Here is a 23,939-nt window from a genome sequence, read left to right on the forward strand (position 1 = left end):
GTGGTCATTTGTAGCGTTGGTTTCTATTTTATTTTATATTGTCAAGGGTTGACAGCTGTAAATATGCAATCGGAATCGGGAATAGTTCCCGACTTCGAGGTTGGAGAAGAGTTTCAAGAGGAAGCAAAAACGTATTACGAATTGAAGAGTCAGCCCCTGAAAAACAGGTCAGTGCCTTATTGCCCCTGGACAGTTATTTTCTACGCCAATAACGGCCACTATGCACTATGTTTCAGAAGTTAGATTATTGTTCAGCATTTATTTTTTCAAAGTAGTTATAAAGTGGGCCCGACTCGTCATCGTCAGGATGTAATGCCGTTGGGACGGGTCATTGCGAGCTTTCTAGGAGGGATCTGTTTGCCTATCATTCCTTATGCTTCTATTGCACTGAAGTTATGCAACACTTGGGTGTTGTCTTGTCAACATCAACTTCAAATATTAGCCTCTGAAAGTCATATGGCTTATTTAATGATCTTAAGGATAAGGAACCAGAACAGTATAAACTATGTTCTCAATTCATTGTAAAATGAATGACTCTTGAATGCAACAATGTGCTGCATAGTGTCCATAATTTAAATGCTTGGAACAGTAACGTGTAAATGTGTGCCACATTACATTAACCCAGCTGGTGTGCATTAGTGCCACGTGTGAGTTATGAATCGGCACAATTAACTGTAAGTTACCTAATATTAGTTGAAGCTGCTGTGTGCTTTAATTTCTATGATAACTATGCATTTACACAGACTAGTTGATTCCATAAAGTTATACTTCACATTATAGGCTTGGGGGAGAACAATAATATAATAATAACCCCTTTAAAGTGCAAATATTTGATATTACATGAAGTAACAGACGACAGGCTCCTCAGACAGCCACAGTATGTGCAGCTGTATTGTGGGTTCTATTGGTTAGCTGGCCAGCGAGCAGGGAGCCAGGTCTATAGTCTGATGTGACCTTTCAACTTCTATGATCCAGACCTCTGCTAAATAGCTCTTCCTATAGTTGTGTCTCTTCTCACCCTAAAGACGCAGTCACTCCAGCAACAGCATTGCTCTCATATGTTGTTGTTCAGAGCTTTAGCAATCCCTTTCTCTTGGTGTTTAGTCGTTTTTATTATAAGGCCACTTATTTGGCCATGTGGGAATAGGCACACCCCCTCACTGTAAACCTGAAGTTACCAGGGCTGTATGAAGCAAGTAATATTGTCTCCTCTTTTTATTAACTTAAGCTACCTCTTCATTATTGCGTTAGATGGTGCAAACATGTGACCTTGTTATAAAGATGTTCCCTTAAATGATGTGTGTGCGGGTGCGTGTGTGTGAGTGTGTGTGTGTGCTTTTGCGTGTGTGTGTGTGTGTGTGTGTTCTTGTGTGTTTAATACAACCTTAAAATGACATTACTCTTCTGTGTCCAGACAGAGTTCTTATGGGGATGGACCCAAGCAGTTTTCCCCTCTAGATCTTGGCATTTTTGTCAGGAATTTGTTAGATGTAGTGCCCCCCCCCCTCTTCTCTGCTTTGAAACATTCTGTCAAAACATTGGTAAAAAGACCCCTGACCATCTTGGACTGCCCCAGCCTGTAACTTAATTCATAATGTTAAACTGATTTCTTGATTAGTAAAATGTAATTACATTGTTACTAAAAAGCTGAATGGTATTTCAGTGGAACGGTACGTCAGTGGATTAGAGCCATTGCCATCTCTTTGGTATTTTGGCAGTTTTCTTAGTGTAACTGAAAAAAGGACTTGTCATGGCAAATCCAAGATGAGATTTGAATTGCTAGTCTAGTCTCCAAAACGATTTGACTTGTTTCAAACAAATTTCTGCCTTTCATGGCTCTTCCGCATCGCGTGAGAATGACCTACTAAAAGTAACCTACATCCAGTATCAGATGGAGCCTTCGGCCATGACTAAAAGAAGCTGGGACCTGAGTGCAGTAGTTTGGATATATCCCCCTTACATACAGTATTACATACAGTATTATTGGTAGTGACTCTGACAAAGTAACCACTGTGGATTCATTTGTCAGACTGATGTCGGCTATAGTCCCTTCCTCCAGACAGAGGTAGAATGTCTGGTCTAATTATCTTCAAGTGCCGTTCTCCTAAATCTGCTATGATAACGGTGGTAACATCCTGGCTTATCTGTTATTTAGAGAGACATGTGTTTTCTTGCTGGTCCCAGAAGCGTTTCGGCAGAGAGCAGTCGAACCCCTGCAGACTCTGTGCCAGACTGTGTGTTCTTAATATAGACATGAGACAGACGGTGAAACTTGTCTTCTATGCAGTGTAAATTAGCTGTGTAAATTTAGCAGTTGATGTGATAACTTTGATGCAGCGAGAGGCTATAAGGGTTTTTTAGGTGCGGCACTATACCAACCCAGATGTCAGTGATTATTATTATTTATTTATTTATTTATTTATTTATTTATTTATTTATTTATTTATTTATTTATTTATTTATTTATTTATTTATTTATTTATTTATTTATTTATTTATTTATTTATTTATTTATTATTATTATTATTATTATTATTTATTTATTTACATAAAATATTCCAGGGGTCGTCTGTAGAAGATGTAGTTCATGCGTTCAAACACATCCAGGCAAACGAAAAGCATCACCTCAGCACTGTTATTCTCATGCAGTACATTTTACTGAACACTGAGTTACTCCCAGTGCTCTAGGGGTTCTGAGAGGAGGCTGGGTGGGTTCTCTGGAGAAAGGAAGCAGGGCGTTCCTGTCCAGGGTGTCTCCTCCAGGGTGCCAGAGAGGGCAGAGTGTTCCTGTCCAGGGTGTCTCCTCCAGGGGGCCAGAGAGGGCAGGGTGTTCCTGTCCTGGGTGTCTCCTCCAGGGGGCCAGAGAGGGCAGGGTGTTCCTGTCCTGGGTGTCTCCTCCAGGGAGCCAGAGAGGGCAGGGTGTTCCTGTCCAGGGTGTCTCCTCCAGGGGGCCAGAGAGGGCAGGGTGTTCCTGTCCTGGGTGTCTCCTCCAGGGGGCCAGAGAGGGCAGGGTGTTCCTGTCCTGGGTGTCTCCTCCAGGGAGCCAGAGAGGGCAGGGTGTTCCTGTCCTGGGTGTCTCCTCCAGGGGGCCAGAGAGGGCAGAGTGTTCCTGTCCAGGGTGTCTCCTCCAGGGGGCCAGAGAGGGCAGGGTGTTCCTGTCCAGGGTGTCTCCTCCAGGGGGCCAGAGAGGGCAGGGTGTTCCTGTCCTGGGTGTCTCCTCCAGGGGGCCAGAGAGGGCAGGGTGTTCCTGTCCAGGGTGTCTCCTCCAGGGAGCCAGAGAGGGCAGGGTGTTCCTGTCCTGGGTGTCTCCTCCAGGGAGCCAGAGAGGGCAGGGTGTTCCTGTCCAGGGTGTCTCCTCCAGGGGGCCAGAGAGGGCAGGGTGTTCCTGTCCTGGGTGTCTCCTCCAGGGAGCCAGAGAGGGCAGGGTGTTCCTGTCCAGGGTGTCTCCTCCAGGGGGCCAGAGAGGGCAGGGTGTTCCTGTCCTGGGTGTCTCCTCCAGGGAGCCAGAGAGGGCAGGGTGTTCCTGTCCTGGGTGTCTCCTCCAGGGGGCCAGAGAGGGCAGGGTGTTCCTGTCCTGGGTGTCTCCTCCAGGGGGCCAGAGAGGGCAGGGTGTTCCTGTCCAGGGTGTCTCCTCCAGGGTGCCAGAGAGGGCAGGGTGTTCCTGTCCTGGGTGTCTCCTCCAGGGAGCCAGAGAGGGCAGGGTGTTCCTGTCCTGGGTGTCTCCTCCAGGGGGCCAGAGAGGGCAGGGTGTTCCTGTCCTGGGTGTCTCCTCCAGGGGGCCAGAGAGGGCAGGGTGTTCCTGTCCAGGGTGTCTCCTCCAGGGGGCCAGAGAGGGCAGGGTGTTCCTGTCGTGGGTGTCTCCTCCAGGGGGCCAGAGAGGGCAGGGTGTTCCTGCTGATCCTTGGATGGGGACAGGACACTAGCAAGCTGAGTGACGCTGACAGGTGCTGTACAGACTAGGAGACAGGGGCTGGACTGTCCAATGGTTGCGTAATCATCTCACACACACACTCTTTTCAGTTTTGTACATTTCCTCTACACTTCCCTGCAATACATCGGAGCTTACAAGCAAACGATCCAAAACGTTCTCACCCCTATCATCTATCTTTGTGATCAGAGGTCTGTTGGGCTCAGTTACTATGCGGGAGGATGAAGTACAGTATGGACTCATTTTTGTGCGTGGCTGTAAACCAGCGCACCATAGATAGCGTTTGTCGGGTTGTCACTCTCTCCCTCCCTCCCTTACTCTGTTGGATTTTGACCTGCATTTCTCTGTTGGCACCACAAGACGCAGTAGTCCCAGCACACCAAAATAAAGAAGGACACCAAAATCAACCCGCCGATCTCCACTGCACAAGTAGAGTAGCGGTGAAACCATCGGACTCCCACCCGGGAGATCGGGGTTCAAGGTCCCGGTGGGGATGATTTTAGGAAACCATACCCACACCCTCTGCTAGCCTGTGGGTTTATGCCTATGTTTACTTTCGGCCTTTCCATCCCTCTCCCTCCCTCCTTTCGCTCTCCTTTCCCCTTTTTTTGGGAAGTACGGGGGAGATTCCATAGGAAAAAAAACACTATGACATCCCACACTATCAAGTTCCTCGGTAGTGTAGTTGATTAAGTGTCCGGCTCCCATGCGGGAGATCAGGGTTTGATCCCCGGTTGAGGATGAACCTGTTTGATTCTTAACTTTAGCCACAACATTTCTTCCTCTCCTCACTGCCCCCTTTTATCAGACGGACGGGAGAGATCCCATGGGAACAAAACTTTTTTATTTTATTTTAAGGAAATGTACAGTCTGTTTTGCAGATTAATAATTTGTGTTTGTCACTGGATGTTATAGAAGTTATGTAAAAATGTGGTTACCTGGTGGTGCTATGTCAGTTATTGAATTAATGTGCAGTAATTGAACATATTAAATTATACCTACAGTATAGGTGTCTCAGTAATTACCCATTATATATTAGGCTATACTTTGCATGTATTTACCAGGTAAATGTTTAGTAATTAGGGGACTATGAAAAAAATGTTCAGATTAAGTTAATTTAGCAATAGAAATCCATAAGCCTAGGGCCAATGGACCTATCTTAATTTATCAGACATTATTTCATGTCAATTCACAGCTATTTCAGTGGCATGACTACAGTAGCTTCCGTCCTACCAGTCCTGAACAGAAAGAAACCACGCACATAAGCCAGGCTGGACCTGGCCTTGTTTCAGACAACTCTCTGTGTACAGTAACTGATGAGTCATTAAATGTTCATATTTCTCTCTGAGGAATACAGTAGACCATAGGCTACTGTAGATTGTTCACTCACACAATCACAGAGGATTGTGTTCAAAGTATGAGAGTAAGGCACAACCCATTTGTGACTGCATAAGATGGTGTTTCTTCACCGTTGATACCAGATATTTTCGTAATAGCTTGAATTAATGGTTTTTTAACACATGCTTGGAATGTACCGTAGCTTGTGGTGGCCGTTTCACGTTTGCACTGGAATGTCCACCCATCACGGTTGTAGCACACAGAGAGCATGAGCATGGGTAGGCCATACTACTGTCAACAAGTGAAGACACTCATGAAAGGCATGAAACCTAATTACAGAAATAGGACCCGGCAAGTTCAAATTATCCCGGCCAGCCCTCGCTTCCCGTAAATACCACAACAAAGAACCCCATTATCTTTCGTGAGGTTTTGAACAGCTAGCCCTGTTTTGTTGCCTTGCAGCATTAACATGTAGCCGGTATTCCCTTGAAGTTGCTTTAAATCGCTACTCTTTCTGTACAACTAAGTGCTGTGAAAGAAGCATTGCTCCACATTCAAAACATTTTGATGATGTAACTGTGTAACAAGTCTATGGATTTAAACGCCAGTCCTGGCCTGTTCCAGGCTCAGAGCTGTGGGCTACACCAGCAGTAGAGGCGGAGCTCAAGGGCCGATGGCGGCAGCAGGAGAGGAGGGGTGTCTGACAGGATCAGTGTTCAGTGTGTCATTAGCACAGCGCCGGATTGTTCCCCGGCAGGGAGGCTGTGTAACGCTGTCAGGAAGAGCCGATCTCCTGCCGGCGCGCCACCTGTGGCCTGGGCACTGTCTGTGGCTCGCTGGTGATGGTGAAGGTGAGCTTCAGAGGACACGGAAGAGCGCCCTCTGGTGGAGGAAAAGGACACACTTTTGATATCCAGCCTCCATAATGTACCTTTCGAAACCCTCTCTAATTGTCCAGAGCCCCCCCCCCCCCCGCAATCCAGACCTTGATGCAGTAATGCAGATGCTCTGTTTCCGGCTAGGCTGCTTTCCCACCTGCAGCATTTTAACTCACAGAGCATTTATCGTTTTAGTTTTTTTCACTATGTTGACACTATCTGAATGCCTGGCGGTGTAGACATAACACGTACAACGCTGTGCGGTGCACTGCGGACAAATAAAACCTCTTGATTATTAAGCTTGACCGCGACTGGGCCGTTCCTCTCTCTGTGGCCCTATGTCGCGATTGGAGTTTCCAGGAATGGCCCAGAGCCTCCCCCTTTCCTTCCCCCTTACAGCCCTGCATACCCAGCATGACTTTCACAGCTAACCAAGGACGGCCGTTGCACCTTCAGGCAAAACAAATAAACATGGAAGCCCTGGGAGTCCAAGTGCTCGGTCCCTGCTCCTTTTACACTAACCTGCGTCTGTGAGTACACGGCACCTGCACATCAGAGAGATCGAGTGTACATGCAATTGGGCGTATGTTTTGGGATGTTGTGTGTGTGTGTGTGTGTGTGTGTGTGTGTGTGTGTGCCATATGCACATATGAGAAAGAGAGAGGGAGAAAGAGAGTGTGTGTGTGTGTGTGTGTGTGCATGCGTGCATGTGTGTGTGTGTGTTAGACCTGAGTTTTGACAGTTACATCTATGTGTCATTCGTTTTTGAATGCATATTGAGCTGTGTTATTGTTCATTGCGCAGTGTCTTTGGTCACTGTCCCGCTGGACAGAGCGATGTGTTGGCCAGCAGGTCACTAAGGTGTGTGTGTGTGTGTGTGTGTGTGTGTGTGTGTGTGTGTGTGTGTGTGAGGAGGGCTAGTTGCCTCCTTCCTGGACCAACCCCAGGTCACACAACCCTAACTCAGAACAACTAGCGATGGGGGGGCATGGCTGCCAAGACTGTGCAACTATTGTGTTTCCTGCTACAGTAGCTCACACACACACACACACACACACACACACACATGAACATACACACACACACACAGGAGATGTGCACACACAATAGAGAAAAGTTAAACTGGACAAAAGGGCTTTTTATGTGATACAGTTTTCTGCTTAGGAGTTTCTGGGCAGAGAGCCATCTTGCAGTCAACAGGGGATGAACATACCCGGTATAATATACAACGGACAGAACCTTGAGCTTGCTACTGAACTATACAGCTTTGCTCATTTGAGTACATCACACCATTTGTGCAAGGTGCTGGCATTTAATTTAACTATGAGATGTGTTTTCAGTCCTCAAACACCTTCCTGTGTCAAGCTGTCGTGTTGACGTCTTTATGGAAATGAGACCCAACTGCAAGAGCCTGAAATGAACATGGCTCTATGCCTCCCGAGTCAAGGTTAGATGACCCTGATAGAAAGAAAGGTACAGCATGGATGGCTCTGATAGAAAGGTACAGCATGGATGGCTCTGATAGAAGGATACAGCATTAATGGCTCTGATAGAAAGGTACAGCATGGATGGCTCATTGGAGAAGCTCAACGAAATGTATTTAGATTTGATTTGGAAATGTTTTGGTCTTGTGTAAGTTCGTCATCAGATCTTCCAGACAGACAAACCATAACTGTTTATTTTTGTTTCCTTTTTAAATGGGACTCCACTTCCTCCAGAGATTCAATGTTGTTATACTGTAGACATCAGACATTCAGTGTTGTTAAAGTGTAGATGTCTCATTTGATGGCAGATCTCTGCAGTTTTCTGGAAAATCTAATTTATTTGCATTATTCACATATATACAGGTATTACATTATTTGCAGTAGTATAATAAGATATGTACTATGTAACTCTAGTCGGTCAGAGATTTAACTCTACCATAAGAGCATGTTTTTCATGTTTTTTTTTCTTTTTAGAAGGGTTTGGGTGTCAGACAATGAGATTATATGAGGTAAAAGGAATTATGGTATGTGGAAACCTTTCGACAGTGGACCAGGGCACGGAGGCTGCGTTTGACTGGACCGGCTAATTAGTGCGATTACTGCACAGCTGGATTGGCCAGACGTTTTAGCGAGGTTTTATCAAAAGGATCACTCACTCGGGCAAAGGCTTCATCCTAACTACTTCTGCTTCAGCAGAGCCTGTCTATTCTGGGCCTGCAGGTCTGCGTTTGGAGAGCAAGCTTCTAAATTTACACATAAGGAGAACTGAAACAAATAGTTTCTCTTTTCTTCAACGTTGTGTATATAATATTATATATATATATATATATATATATATATATATATATATATATATTATCCAGTTATCCAGTTAATATAATCAAGTCATCATTGAACAGATCAAAAGTAAGTTGTTAATAGTAGTATAGTTATAGTATAGTAAGTTGTTAATAGTAGTATAGTTATAGTATAGTAAGTTGTTAATAGTAGTACAGTTAACTGAGCTAATTTTTCCTCCGTTTCACACAGCCACTTCCTAACCCAGTCCTCGCCCTCACTCCATAACGACTCATCTCTCTCTCTTGCTTCTCTCCATCTTCTCCCTGCCCTCCTGTCTGTGACCGACGCCCTGCTCCTCTCTGCGTCCGCTCCGTGACTGACGCTGACCGGCCGCTCCCGTGTCCTCCCTCCTCCTCCTCCTCCTCCTCCTCCTCCTCCAGTAACCCACCGGACCAGCGCGGCTCCTCCAAGCCCCCGCTGAGCTCCTCCTCGGCCATGAGCTCCCGGATCCTGCTGCGGCAGCAGCTGATGAGGGAGCAGCTGCAGGAGCAGGAGCGGCGGGAGCAGCAGAGACGCCAGGCCTCGCTGTACCCCCACCAGACCGCCGCCGCCCAGACGCCCGCCATCAACGTCAGCGCCCCCCCCGCCATGCCCCCGGCCGCCCAGGTGCCCATGGAAGTGCTCAAGGTAGGCATCCTCATCATCATCACCATCATCATCATCTACCGGCCCTCGCGTCCGAGACGGGTCCCTCCTCTGTTGGGCCGTCACACACTCACACACTCACACACTCACACTCTCACACACTCACACACTCACACTCTCACACACTCACACACTCACACACTCACACTCTCACACACTCACACACTCACACACACACACACACACACTCACACACTCACACTCTCACACACACACACACACTCACACTCTGCTCTGAACCTGCCGCCTTTCAGGTTTATTGCGTCCTCAGAGCTTGTTTGCTTTATGCATCTTTATACTGTATGTAACTACTATTGGCAGCGTCACATTAAGAACCAATCTCCTGACTGTCCAGCAAGCATGGCTTACTATGATATTGGTGGATAAACACACACACACACACACACTCTCTCTCTCTCGCTCTCACACACACACACACACAAACCAGAAAAAGGTGGTGGTGAGTGAAGTGAGTTAAAACGCATATGGGGATTATCTTTCCCCAGAGAATTCCTCTTTAATGCATGCTGTGCCTCCAGCCATTTGGATTTAGCCATCTTTAATCCTATTTGCTCAGCTACATTCACATCTTTTCATAGCTTTGATTCCTTGTTAGTGTGAGTGACCAGAGACTGTTGCAGATTTTCTTTTGCTGTTGGAGCCAGATCGAGTGTGATAATTGTCTCTGTTTAAAACAGCATACTTTTTTTTTTTTTTTTTTTTTTCTGAGAGTACACCCCGGCAAAGAAAGTTTGGTAAGTTTTCATGAATTCAGTTGCATTTATGTTATGTATTTGTTTTAGAATGGCATTAGTAACATGAATGTGCACATGCGAACGGAGGAAGGAGTACCCTGGACTGAGGTGTGAGTCCGGCTTCATAGCTAAAGCAGGACGCACGATCACACATATATACCGTAAGATCTTTGATCATTTTCTAATTTTCCATTGTTTCATCATTTAAAAAAATAAAACACAATACACAATTTCATTTGAATATGAAGTATGATACCTCTTAAACATGGACAGAACTATCCTGTAAGAGTTTTATGTGAAGAACACGTTATACTCATTACATTAGTTAAACAGCATGAACACATTTGATCAGGCACACAGTTATTACTAAGAATAAACAAATTGCTCCTGCATTGTTAAGCCTCACGCTCATTCTGAACAGATCAGCCAACATAGTGATTTGTTTTCTGTTTACTGGAAACAGCGCAAGTATGCATCACTGCTACTAACTGTGATTTCTGTCATTGTTATTATTGAAATTTAGGCACACATGGTAATATTTTATTTATGTGTTTATGGCAATGCAGTATTTCACAATTGTTGTACGTCAGCTTGTATATGTACTTTATAGGAGTACAGTAGGTAATGATACAGACCAATTTTTAAATAACAGTATTGTATATTAACCTACACACAAATCAGTAAAAGTTATTTATGATTGGCAATAGAATGCAGATACAGTGTTACCAACTTGAATGTAATTAACGATCCAAAGAGCAACTACAGATGAAAAGCTCATTAGACCAGAGCAAGCCCTCGAATTCTGAGGTCTCACTTGTTTTCTAGTTAGCCGGCTCTGAGATCTTGTCATCACTTTGAATGTGTGTGGCATGGGCCTCACATGAAAGACAAACACATTCACTGAAACCATTACCCTACACATGCAGCATAAACATGGATAAGCTCTTTGTTTAGGATATTCCCGGTGAAGGAGCACAGTACGACAAGCTAGAGACATTTCTCAGATTTGAGCAGAGCTTACAGGCATTCTTCATTCACTGAATTCTCCAAATGAAAGGCATGTTCCTGGCGCTGCTGAGCAGTGTTAACCTCCTCGCCTGTCTGTGGATAGATTAGCAGGGTCCACACAAAGCTACCAGAACTAGCTCAGGGGTACCAGGCAGAGCTGCTGGACCTTACAACTGCAAACATTAAGCTCAGATGAGTTTGTCTAAAGACCGATTGGACCCCTAATTAACCAAGTGACCTCTGACCTTCCGAGGAATAAGTAAGGGATCGGTTTGGGGATCAAGACAAAGGCAAGCACAGTCTTACCACACACCCCACGCTAATTCAGCGAAGAATGCTGGTGATTAGTCCCCGCTGCTTTCATTCCATGGCATATTTAAGAGGGAAAAAACACTGCTTTGAAACGTAGGATCATTTCCTAAAACATCATTAGACTTTGTGAAATGATTTACAGTGCTAATAAAAGAACAAAGTACTTATACAATGCTTAGAGGAAAATATGTCTAGAAAGATCCTTTTGGATTACACAGTACATTATGGTGGTAGTGGGGGTTATTGGTGGTAGTGGGGGTTATTGTGTGTGAGCGTCCAATATTTATCTATTAACGTCACCTAATTTACTTGATTATACTTAATGCTTATCATGTTAGGGTTTTTCACAGCACCTTTAACATCCACCCAAAGGTGTTTATCTAAGAGTAGGACAAACAGTATTATGAATACAAATACTGCATTAGATCATCAGACAGTATAATTTCAGACAGACAGATTAAGGATGACCTTATTTGGCCTGTCTCAATAGAGATACTGTGATATAGCGCTCACCGTCCTGGTTTTCAGCTGCTCTCATTCGTAGTGTGTGCTTGCAAGTGAAAAGCCAGGCTAAGGGGCTTAAACTGGTAGACAATGCTCCTTATTTTGTGACTCTGCCAATGGGAAGGAACATTCCTGTTCATGTATCTAGCTTGGGGCTCTGCAGAATGTCACAATAACACAAGTCCAAAAAGTCAAATCTGTTTGTCTGTTTCTGCGGCCCCTGCCCTCCTCGCCGGCGTCCCCGGACGGAGACGCAGGATACTGAGTACACACAGTACTTCCCAGAATGGTGCGTTGACGTCTGGGCGGGGTTTGATCATGACCGTCGCCGTGCTAACGGCTGCACAGGCGCCTGTAAACGGACAACTGTCTTGTCGTCGTGTCCGTGTAGTTTTCGCTGTGCGAGAGAGCGGTGGATTTGGAGTTTCTTTCATTCTAGAGCCTGTTAAGTAAACGCTGATGTGAGGCAAAGTTCAAGCCATGTTCTATCTTTACCCCTCCTTTAGTTATTGAGGAATGTCCAATATATTACTTGAGGTAGCTACTGTATACAATTACTCACAATCATTTATTTTCTCAGACCACAGTTTATTGCTGTTTATTAATTTGATAAAGGTGGCTAATCTTTATTCAGATGAGGTAAGAATTGAAATCAACAGGGAAAGGTTTAAAATATTTGCATTGTGCAGCTGTTTGTAGAATATGAATGAGTTGCTTCTGATTCAAGTACGTACTGTATGATCATGAAAGTCGCCTCAGTGTAAGAACAATTATAACAAAAGCACTACTTACACACTCTAATGGAGATCACAGTGAAGATATTCCAAAGTAGTGAGAGGAATTTGACCAGGTCAAGAACATACTGTGGGAGACTGACATTCCCTGGTAGGAAAGCAAAGTAGCACTACAGTGTTGATGATGTAGAAAGATTAGCTTCTGAAACCTTACGGTATGCATATTGTGACCTATAGGCTCAGTTTGATTCTGTTTTCATGGACTTTTGCCTCCTTGCTGTGCTGTAGCAACTGTTGCTGTTGTTTCTGGTTGATTATTGTCTTTAAAATATGTTTCTCACCTGTTCTATCCTCCTCTCTGCTGCCCTGGACTTTTAATGGACTCTTAATTTTACACTCTTTAGTCAGGAAAAGGCAATTCCATCCTCTCTCTGAGGGGCGTGTTTGTGCGTGTGTGTGTGTTTACGGTATGTGGAGTGCAGGCATGTGTGTATTCTAACAGCAGTTATCAGTTGATTTTCTCAGAAAATAACATTCACTCATCTGATCAGAGGCAGCACTGTCCTGTTCTCTATTCCTACTCCAGTTACAACACTGGACTCACTGTTAGTACAGTAGGTCCCACATCTAGATAGATACACTAGATATACTTTCATAATCCCCGAGGGGGAAATTCAGCATTTCAGCAGTGGGAAAGTACAGCAGCAGTGGGGGAAAAAGTACAGCAGAATAAAGAATATACATAGAGAATATACATATAGATTAAATTAAATTACAATAAATATACAAATACAGTATGCATAAATATAGAATATACATACATACATACTTACATACATACATACATACAGTACATACAGTACATACATGCATGCACACATCCATGCTCAGGCACTGTTATAGTCTGATGGCCGTTGGCACAAAGGAGCATCTGAACTGCTCTGTTTTGCACCAGGGTGGGATGAGCCGGTGGCTGAAGTTGCTCCCCATCTGCCACAGCTCGCCATGGAAGGGATGAGAGGGGTTCTCCAGCGCAGACTCCAGGCTGTCCAGTCGTTGCCCCAAGACAGAGCTGGCCTTCCTCACCAGCTTGTTCAGCTTGTTTGTCTCTGAGTAGAAACAATCCAGCACTCACGAACGCATCGCAAAAGATTATTATTTTAAATGTTCAAAGGCCCAGGCAGCGGCGACGATGGACGTTTCAGCCTCATGGCTTTCGTCGCAGCGCTTGTGTGTGATACGTCCGCGAGTGCCGGATTCTTTCTACTCGTATACAGAAGACTTTCTAGACCGTGTGTGCGCCCGCCAGGAGACTGGTGTCCTTGGAGTTTACTTTCGAGTTGTGCTCACTTTCCCTACTTCCTGGTTAAGTCTCCCCAGACGCCACGGCCGCAGGGCCGACCTCACGCTCAGTTAAGTCCTTGACTTCCCACCTACTGTACAGTATGACTGTGTGCCACTGACCATGTACAGTATGACTGCCAGAGGGCTACAAAGCTCTGTCCCAGTAATCATTTCTGGACCTCGAGGGTCTTTATCGGTCACACGTCACACACAAACACGTGAATGAGGGGTGATAGCGCACACGACACATACACACACCACACACACACACACACATCAGTGGTCGCCGGTGGAATTTGTCCTCTGAATTTCACCCATCCAAACTGTCCATCTCCAGGGGACGCCAAGTGCTCGGTCCAGGTCAGGGACAGGACTGAAGAGCATCTGTTCTTCTGCATGTTTTTTGTATTGGGTCCTTTGGGAGGGAAACCCTTGCGAACACAGGGAGATCATGGAAACCCCGCTCATGCAGGAAGGCCTGGGAGACCTTCTTGCTGTGAGGCGACTAAGTACTGCGCCACCGTGCTGCATGTGAATCGGTCTGTCTAAGTATGTCTCCCATCTCTTTGGTGAAAGAAAAGGATTATGGGTAAATGCAGTGTGTGTTTGGGGTGTATTCAGCGGTGCTTGTTTAATCAGTGTTGTGTGTTATACCAGATAGTCCAGTTGATAAGCACATACCCTATGGTCATCCTCATAGGTAGAAGGGTGATGTCATTATTTGCTTTGTGCTGCACTATTCTGGCAGGTTGGATGAATGGATCCAGTCAGGGAGGGACAGTCAGATTACCTTAGTTGACGGCGATCATCAACCATGAGTTTGGACAGTCAGTGTGGTGTTGAGAGGAGTACTGGGAGCAACACGTGCTGGTCCTACACACCATCAAACATACTCAACTCATCACCAGTGAAACAAGTACATCCAAATCACTCGTTCTGTTATGTTGTCGTTATGTCACTTTTGAAGTGCAAGTTATTAAGTTCACAATGGAAAATGATTGTGTTACTTGTGTGCAATTTTGAGCATTCTTCAATAGAGATGGGTAGGCAGGCCTATTTATTCTACTAGTGCAGTGCCTGTTTCAACAACCTCACACTCGATGCTCGGTTCAATGGCTCCTGAGCAATACACTTGCCAGATTTCAGCTTCATACAGTGTCTAGTTCTCAAGGTAATTGCAGCACAGACAGATTCCTGCCTTCATAATTAGATTAGACTGACATTCTTACAGCATGACCCTACAGAAAATATACTTTCACTGGGATATACTTTAAAGAAGTAGTAAAGGGAAAATGCATATTTAGCCCTGTTTTAAGGTTACTTATGATCATATGCAATGGTTCAGATCAAAACGTTGACAAAACTAGCACTTTTGAGAAAGTATGATAATTGCTCTACCACGTTTAGGTCATACAATGGATGTGGATGGGCAGCTTGAAAAATCATTCAAAAACATGTTAGACTCTCGATTTCAAAGACAAGAAGCTCACCGAGGGGGTAATTAGTGTCCGTTGGTGTTCTGACATCAAATCTGCCGCAAAGTATGAATCCTGTAGGGTTTTATTGATCATTTTATGAAATCCATTGACTTGTATTGAAGCGACTGTTGTAGATGTGTAGCTCAATCCGCAGAGGGGATTCAGGAAGCGGAACTACTTACGGTAGCTATTGTTATTGTTTATGTTGCTAGGCTACCTACTGTAGTTTGCGGAAGTTTACACACGTATGTGCTGCGACTAAATAGTTCTATGCTAAATATTTTAAAAAGCCTTTCCAGATTAACTAGAATCTTACTTTGTGGCGAATTATATGTCAGAACGTCAACTAACACCTCGGTGAGTTTCTTGTCTTTGAAATTGAGAGTTTAACATGATTTGAATGATTTTTCAAGGTGCCTACCCATATCCATTGTACTGTATGACCAAAACGGTGGTAGAGCAATTATCAGACTTTCTCAAAAGTGCTAGTTTTGTCAACGTTTTGATCTGAACCATTGTATATAATCATAAGTAACCTTAAAACAGGGCTAAACATGAATTTTCCCTTTACTACTCCTTTAACTACCGATAATATTGTGTCAACTCTGAATTAAATTGCCCTGTCCGTGGCCTTTATGGAGTTTGAGATTGATTTCATAGTCTCAAATGCCATAAACCTTCCCAAAATAGCCCAGGATTTGCTCTCCTCTACATAGTTTGAAGATGAGACCTAAGGCATGTTTTTACTGATTATTTGGTTACCGACTTGCACATTTGGACTTGGTGGTAAGACAGACTGTCTTTGTCCAATGCTTTGCTGGCTTGGCTGTAGTCAATTTCCACACATGTTGGATACGCACATGCTTAGCACTACCGATTATACTTTGAAGACAAGTGATTCTAACACATGAAGAGAAGGATGGAGGACCCAGGCTAAGCATAGATGGGGTTAAAGAGGGAATGGGACACTAGCTGGCCCAAGGCTACAAGAGGCCCTGCCAGCAGAATGAGCCTCTTTGTAAGAAACTCATCCTGACGTCAAGAGAGGGACTATAAAGGCAGAAATTCATATTTTACATAAAATCACACAACCTTAAAAAGATTCATTCTATCTTACCCCAAAGTGTTAACATGCATAACTAATGATTTGCTTTGCCTGTTATAAGCAGGGCTGGATGTGTCCCTCCCTCAGTCTAGAGCCTCTGTCATTAGTCCCGTAGAGGCCCTGCATGGGAATCTCAGTCCTAGTTTAGCATTTCAATCATGTTGGATTATACTTGCAAAATGTTAGAGATGCTTGAATACGATGATGAATACCACAATCACCAGCAGGTAGGAAATTAATTAGAACTGAGCTGAGAATCTGAACTGTTTTTGGTCATATTGTATTATCTTGAATAGCCTATAATTTGAAAATATGTATGCCTATGTAACAACTTCTATTTGAATTGATTCATTTGCATTAACAGTTATACAATAAGTAGCATTGTAACGTTTGCATCAATGGCTTTCTTGATTTTGTTGTTGACACATGCAGTAGATTGGACATAGTAGAGCTACAGTAAATGTAACTGTTGCTCACACACAGCCTCGTGATTGAGCTTGAGTGTTGATAAGGTCTCAATATTGACAATGTGCCAGTTTATGTCAAATTGACACTGAACTTTTAGATGAAATTTGTGCAATTTATAGTGACTTCAGTTTGTTTATGCTATCTCAACCTGTAGCATCTCTGCTTTTGTTTTATTTTTTACTTCATAAGGCATCGACTCGGTTAGACATTGAAGATTCCTCAGGACAGATTGAAGGCTTGACTTGTGCCGTTTCCGACAGGGCTTTAGGATACCCTCTCACTCCCACGCATGAGTCTCTCTTTTTATTTCCTCTTTCTCCCCTTTCTCTCCCCCTATCCTATTGGGGTTTTTTCACACGCAGGTCCAGACACACCTGGAGAACCCTACCAAGTACCACATCCAGCAGTCCCAGCAGCAGCAGGTGAAGAGGTACCTGGGCAAGCTTGGTTCTCAGGTGGTGAGTTTACCCTGCCCCAACCAGCCCTCGGAGCACGGGGGCATGCAGCCGGGGCCGGGCAACAGTGCCCCCAACAGCCCCATGGCCCTCCTGACACTCAACTCCAACTGCGAGAAAGAGGTACCCCCCCTTATTCTGAATGACCCCACCCCCCTACCCCCCCCCCCCCCAACAAGCAGAGCCAGGTTTTCCCTGAGAGTGGGCAATTATCCATATTCTAAACTTAATATTGATTATTGCAAATACTAAGCACGTGGTGTTCTCTCATTTCAGATGGATGATGTCATTGATGACATTATTAGTTTGGAGTCCAGTTACAACGATGACATCCTTGGGCTGATGGATCCAGGGCTTCAGATGGCCAGCACGGTACGCTGACATCATCACCCACACAGCCCGGCACTCGCAGTTCTGTTTACCTGCGAGATTACTTCCAAAGTGTTGTATACTTTTGTTTAGCATAGTTTCCGACTTCAAGGTACAATTCTTCAAGGTACAATTATTACAACTGCTGTTTGGCGAACTTGTCTCCCCAGATCCCTGTGAATACCAACCTGTTGGACATGTATGGGAACCAGGGCATGCCCCCTCCAGGGCTGACGATCAGCAATTCCTGCCCTGCAAACCTCCCCAACATCAAAAGGGAATTCTCAGGTGAGCGGCAGGTCCCAAATGCCTAGCTGATACACTGACAGTCAACCGATACTAGCGCGGTGCCCGTTCAAAACGCGCCTGGTCGCAACAGGCCGATCGCTCGGCCTCCGGTGTTGCTGCTTGCGGCGTTTCTCGAGAACCGCTTGTCAACAAACAGCTTCGACCTTGACACTGCGCTTCATGGGGTCCAACCTACAGCGTCTGGTTCTCGAGGAAATCAAAATAGAGACCGATAGAACTACAGACAGACAATACAGAGTCCTTCCATTATACTCCATAGTGTGATTACTGTCACAACACAGGAACACAAACATGTGATCAGAAACATAGAGGCATCCCTCTGATTCAGCTAATTTAGCATGTCCTACTGTACATCACCTCCCTGCAGACGTATATGTACAGTATATTGTTTCAAATTCTCCTCTCCAGGCCTTTGTCTACAGTAGATGACACTGATGAATTAAACCTGCGCTCCCCTTTAGAACTTGCATTTCATCATGGATCTCCAGAAACCTCTTTATATACATCACCTTTATTTTGGGGGTTATCAATTACAATTTGCCACAGCAGGAACACAATAACATCTAAAACGGGGTAATTGATTGATTACCAGAGAACATGTGCTGTAGAAGGAAATGTTTTGGATTATCGTTGACTGTGTATTTTGGTATATTTTACGATACAATTGGAAACAAATACATTGTAAACAATTTGTCTCAAATAGTTTCCCAATCGCCAGCCATCATGCACATGCTGGACAAGTCTGGATCATGTGGCAAGTTTGACAACTACCAAAGGTCTGAAGACTTCCCTGTAGGTGTGTATGTCTGCTTACTGTCCCGCACTTCAAAGGTTCACTTGAGTTGAACTGTCTTTAAATTTCATTGCCTCATTGATCCCCCCAACGATGCACATTAATTTGTGTCATCCGACGTGCTATGCCGTATATGAATGTTTGTATCAAGGGCTGTTTTTCATTGTTGTTTGACATAGTAGATTGGACATAGCAGAGCTAAATATAATTGCTGCCTACAAGCATTCTCATTAATCTAGCATTGTTAAGGTCTTAATATTGAAAATGTGTCAATTTGTCAAATTGCCACTGTACTTTTAGATGACATTTCTAAAATGTAGTGACGTCAGTTTGTTTATGCTATCTCGTTACGAACCTGCATTATCTCTAGTTTTTTGTTGTTGTTGCTTTGTACACCATATACTCAGTTAAGAGATTGAAGATTCCTCAGGATAGATTGTCAAGTCATTGTGTCATGTTTCCTTGCTTTGCTGTAACATCACGCTGTCTAATTCCAGGGACGGAGGTTCGAGCGCTAGCGAAGGAGAGGCAGAAGAAGGACAACCATAACCTGAGTGAGTTGTGTTAACTCTGCTGGGGTGCTGAGAATACAATATGACATGTGATTGTTATGGAACGCTGTTTTGGTGCATCAAAGCGCTGAGTGTTTGATGCAGTGATATATTACCTACCCTTGTAACTGACTGTCTGTGTATGTCTTATTGCTGTCCTCTTTTCCTCCACTGTAGTTGAGAGAAGAAGGAGGTTTAACATCAACGACAGAATTAAAGAACTGGGAACCTTAATTCCAAAATCAAACGATCCGTAAGTTGGAAATATTGACTCATCACTGACTTAGATAACAGTGCAGGTCAGCGTAGCGACCGTGGGTCAGAGCAGGGATCCCTCGGCCATACTTGATATTTGACATGAAAATGACAGGGTGATTTACTCAAGAGTGCATATACATACATACATACATACATACATACATACATACATACATACATACATACATACATACATACATACATACATATACATTCACTCATTCATAAATTCATTCATTCATTCATTCATTCATACATACATACATACATACATACATACACACACACACACACACACACACACACACACACACACACACAGCCTTAATAATTCAGTGAACAGAGAACACGATCATGTTTGGGAGTTCAGAATGTGGAAAGTGGAGCATGATAGAATCTAAGAATGCTAGCCCGTCTGTGCTGCTGCCCAGGGACATGCGTTGGAACAAAGGCACCATTCTCAAGGCGTCGGTGGACTACATCAAGAAGCTGCAGCGGGAGCAGCAGAGGGCCAAGGAGCTGGAGAACAGGCAGAAGAAGCTGGAGCACGCCAACCGACACCTGATGCTGAGAATACAGGTAAAGTATATATACCAGTTTCAGTCTTATAGGTATAATAATAATAATCATAATAATCATAATAATCATAATAATCATAATAATAATACATAGTTATAAGGCGCCTTTCAGGTCACTCAAGGTCACCGTACAGGATAAAAAAGACAATAAAATATACAATAGGTATGGTTGACAACACTTGTTTTCTCTCCTTTGCCCTCTCTCTCTCTGTCCCTCCCCTCTCTCTCCCCGTACGGGGGAGCAGGAGCTGGAGATACAGGCGCGTGCTCACGGCCTGGCCATCACCTCCTCGGCCCTCTGCGCTGCGGAGCTTTCTGCCCGGGCCATCAAGCAGGAGTCCGCCCTGGGCGACTGTCACCCGGACCTGTACGCCCTCCACCCCCAATGCCAGCACCACCCTGCCTGCACACCAGAACCAGCCCAGCCCTGCGGCCTGGAGCTCAACAAAGGCCTCCCCACCTTCACCGAGGTCCAGGGGGCCATCACGGCGGGCCACCAAGGTCCCTACGCCGGTCACGCCAAGGTGGGCTCCAAGCTCAACGACATCCTGATGGATGAAACCCTGTCGCCGGTGGGAGGCGGAGACCCCCTGCTCTCCTCAGTCTCCCCCGGGGCCTCTAAGGACAGCAGCCGGAAAAGCAGCATTAGTATGGAGGAGAACGATCTCGGTTGTTAGCACCCCCTGCTGGTCAACACCCGCCTTCCCTCCACCCTGTGTTCAGAGTCCTCAGGCAACTGGTGTCAGTAGCTAACACGCTCTCAGCCACTGGAGAGGCCCAACCAGTCTGTTATTTTGTTTGTTTGTTTGTTTATTTGTTGTTGTTTTCAAGTGTGTACATGTTTTTCCGTCCCTATTCTTTGTATATTATGTGATATCCCTCGTCTGCCTTATATACCCTCAAACAAGATTTTAAACATTTTGGTCAGATTGTATGATGACAATGAATTGAAGAGTGGCGTTAGCGGAATATTTAAAATACATATGTCTGCATTCATCATGGTATGTAAGTTATTCAGGCTTGATTGAAATGCTTATATTCAAATAATACTTGTAATTTCAGTTCCCTTAGAGTGGAAAGTTGAAATCGTGATCAGAAATATGAATATCTTGTGGTGTGATAAACCCTGCTGTCTTTTTTTTTATCTTTTAAAACTGTAGATCAATAAAAGATATAGGCATATACCATATTTATTACTTTTGTGCTTTACACTGTGTTACTGTAGAATGAACTTGAATGTGCCAATGCCTTAGTAAAAAGATTTGAAAACATCAGCTATACGTACAATTTACATATTTGGCCATTAGCTTAACATTATAATATATCCGTGGTAGAGGGTGTTAGGGTATGATGGTGCACCTATGACTTATTTATTTTGAACTTGGCATATTTGATCATAGCTTTTGCCCAATTATTGTATATGCCTAATGCAAGTTGCAAGGCTGAATTCATGATTATTTTTATTTTATGTTTTTAATCTATTATTCTTTAAATCATGCCTTTTTGTTCATGAGGATGTAATGTGATGTTCTACTACTGTCAGTCTAGTAACACTGCTCGAAATGTTGCCATTTGTTCAGCACAAAATGCGATATTTATGGAATGTTGGTGAGATTTTTTGCAAGAAAGAAACATGCATTTTATTTTTTACTCGTCCATCCGTTTCCTAAATTATTATTGTTTTGTTACACTCTCGTCATTATTTGCCATCCATTTTTTTGCGGATAGGAGTTATTCAGGATTTTTTTTCAATTATGTGAACATTTATATTGCCAAGGAATATAAGGAGACTGCTGTGGGATTTTTGTATGTAATGTATGACATGTCAAATGTCGATGTCAAAACACTGGAAGGACGTCCATAAATTGAATAGTGCTTTGACTACCAATGTTTTTATATATACTAATGGTTATATTTAGGGGTTTCAAATACATGCAATGTATGGTATGATTGATTGTAGTTATAAATAACTATAAGCTGTACTGTTAATGTATTTCTACTGTTTAACAAAAAGTACTCAATATGCCTTTGATTTTTTTTTAAAGAAGTAACTATCTACCGTACAATACACCACTCTACTGAGTGCATGGTGACAGTGCAGCCTCCATTCTGTGGAACTATGCAGTGATTACAGTTGTTGCTCAGTATTATGCCTCTTTCAAAGTAGGCTGGTGATCTCTGGTGTCGTAATGATTAGTCTGAACCGTAGTGATTGACCATTGAAGTGCCTTACAGTCTTTGTGCCCCCCCCCCCCCCCCCCCCCACACACACACACAAAGGGCTGCTGGGAGACTGGTATGGTGCTGTCGTTCTGGTTGTTTTTCCCTGGTGTTTCATGGATTAACTGTTTAGCTGCGAGGTCCCTCAGGGAAGCAGTAGGAAAGGGGCTCTTGTCAGAGAGGTTAAAACCACGTCAAGGAACCCCACAGGCCAACTTGATAATGAAACCCCGGGCTGTAAGAAGAGATCTCTCTAGGCCATCCACTTTGTGTGGTATATTTTTTTTATGTTATCCAGTAGGCAATAACCCAATTGTTACAGAATGTCCAGCTTCTTTTAGTGACCATTTTGTAGATATTGTCTGAATGTAACTCACAGTATTGACCGCCAAAACATGTTGCCAAAATCAAAATGAAGTCTAGATAATGCAAAGAAGCAATTGGCTGTTTTCAGCTAAGATAATGTTGTACATTTGTGAACTGAGTTATTTTTTTCTATAGTTATAGAGCAATAGCTTAGAGGTGCAGTGTGTAGAATTCTATTATGGTCGAATTTTGTGTAGACTTGGCAGAAATGGAATATAATGTTCAGAAATATGTTTTAATTAGTTTATAAACCCATGCAAATAAGAATCATAATTTTTTCGTTAGCTTAGAATGAGCCCTTTATATCTACATGGGGAGCCGGTCCTTCCATGGAGGCTGCCATGTTGCACCAAGTAATTGTATTCAGCTGGCTGCAATCTACAACCTCACCACTAGATGCCGCCAAATATCACACACTGCACCTTTATGAATAGTGGCAATCAGGCTGCCAGTCGCCCATGCGATGTTTGGAACAGGAGGCTCTGCAGTAATGTTGTACTGCAGGGTGGACCTCACGGTCACAATATTTCCAAAATGTATTTTCAAGCTTTCAGAGTGACACCTGCACAGGTCTTCCTCTCACCTACTGCCCTTAAGCTGAACCCAGGTCATTTAGCTACTGAACTATGAACGATTCGTGTTTTAGACTATTCTTAATTTGAACGCATAAGAACAGACATTGCCTCTGAGAGCGATGCCAGCACTAAAAATCTAGTTTTTAATGTGAATTGAAATTTGTGTCATAATCACTTTTTCAAGCTGTGACGCCACCATGGTACATTATGGATATACCACTAATTTAAAGGACTATGTTGAATGAAACTGTCAGTTCTACCTTCTGCTTCTATGGTCTAGATACACTCAACCTGCTGATATTGCTACTGTAATGTGATTACTACTCGGTCGCCAGGGAGAGGGGGAGGTAACGGTGATTACACATTGTTCTGAAACGGACCAGTGAGCCCAACTGATATTCATTGGAGTAAAATGTGGAAACTATCTCATGCAAAGCATTAAAGTTTGATCTGAGTATTTGTTGATGTTGTTTCATGTCTCAAGTTTCTTAATAACACTTGGCTAAGTGAATTACATAAAGTGAATAAGTGAGGATGTTTTTGGTTTATTCTGAATGAAAGGGTTTTGAAGGTACATAAATGCTTAATTCCAGGGTACATACTGTAACATTGACATTGCACACATACATTTGGTGTCTGTTGTC

General features: G+C 43.8%; 1 protein-coding gene across 1 annotated transcript; it reads left to right on the forward strand.

The window, feature by feature from the left end:
- mitfb (melanocyte inducing transcription factor b) lies at positions 1 to 23,692 on the forward strand. Its single transcript, XM_084436423.1, has 10 exons — positions 1 to 167; positions 8,849 to 9,095; positions 17,184 to 17,399; positions 17,553 to 17,648; positions 17,816 to 17,933; positions 18,658 to 18,750; positions 19,245 to 19,301; positions 19,476 to 19,551; positions 19,988 to 20,135; positions 20,380 to 23,692. Exons 1-10 carry the CDS (start codon positions 64 to 66, stop codon positions 20,809 to 20,811), a joined length of 1,587 nt encoding a protein of 528 aa, XP_084292549.1. The 5' UTR covers positions 1 to 63; the 3' UTR covers positions 20,812 to 23,692.
- Positions 23,693 to 23,939: the final 247 nt, after the last annotated feature.

The sequence above is a fragment of the Borostomias antarcticus genome (assembly GCF_949987555.1).
Source record: "Borostomias antarcticus genome assembly, chromosome: 3".
NCBI lineage: Eukaryota > Metazoa > Chordata > Actinopteri > Stomiiformes > Stomiidae > Borostomias > Borostomias antarcticus.

Bases quoted from the DNA above. Each gene is read 5' to 3' on its own strand.
- mitfb (XM_084436423.1), top strand. From the start codon at position 64: ATGCAATCGGAATCGGGAATAGTTCCCGACTTCGAGGTTGGAGAAGAG. The intron at 17,649-17,815 runs GTACGCTGACAT...TTGTCTCCCCAG, and splicing joins GGCTTCAGATGGCCAGCACG to ATCCCTGTGAATACCAACCT. The intron at 20,136-20,379 runs GTAAAGTATATA...ACGGGGGAGCAG, and splicing joins ACCTGATGCTGAGAATACAG to GAGCTGGAGATACAGGCGCG.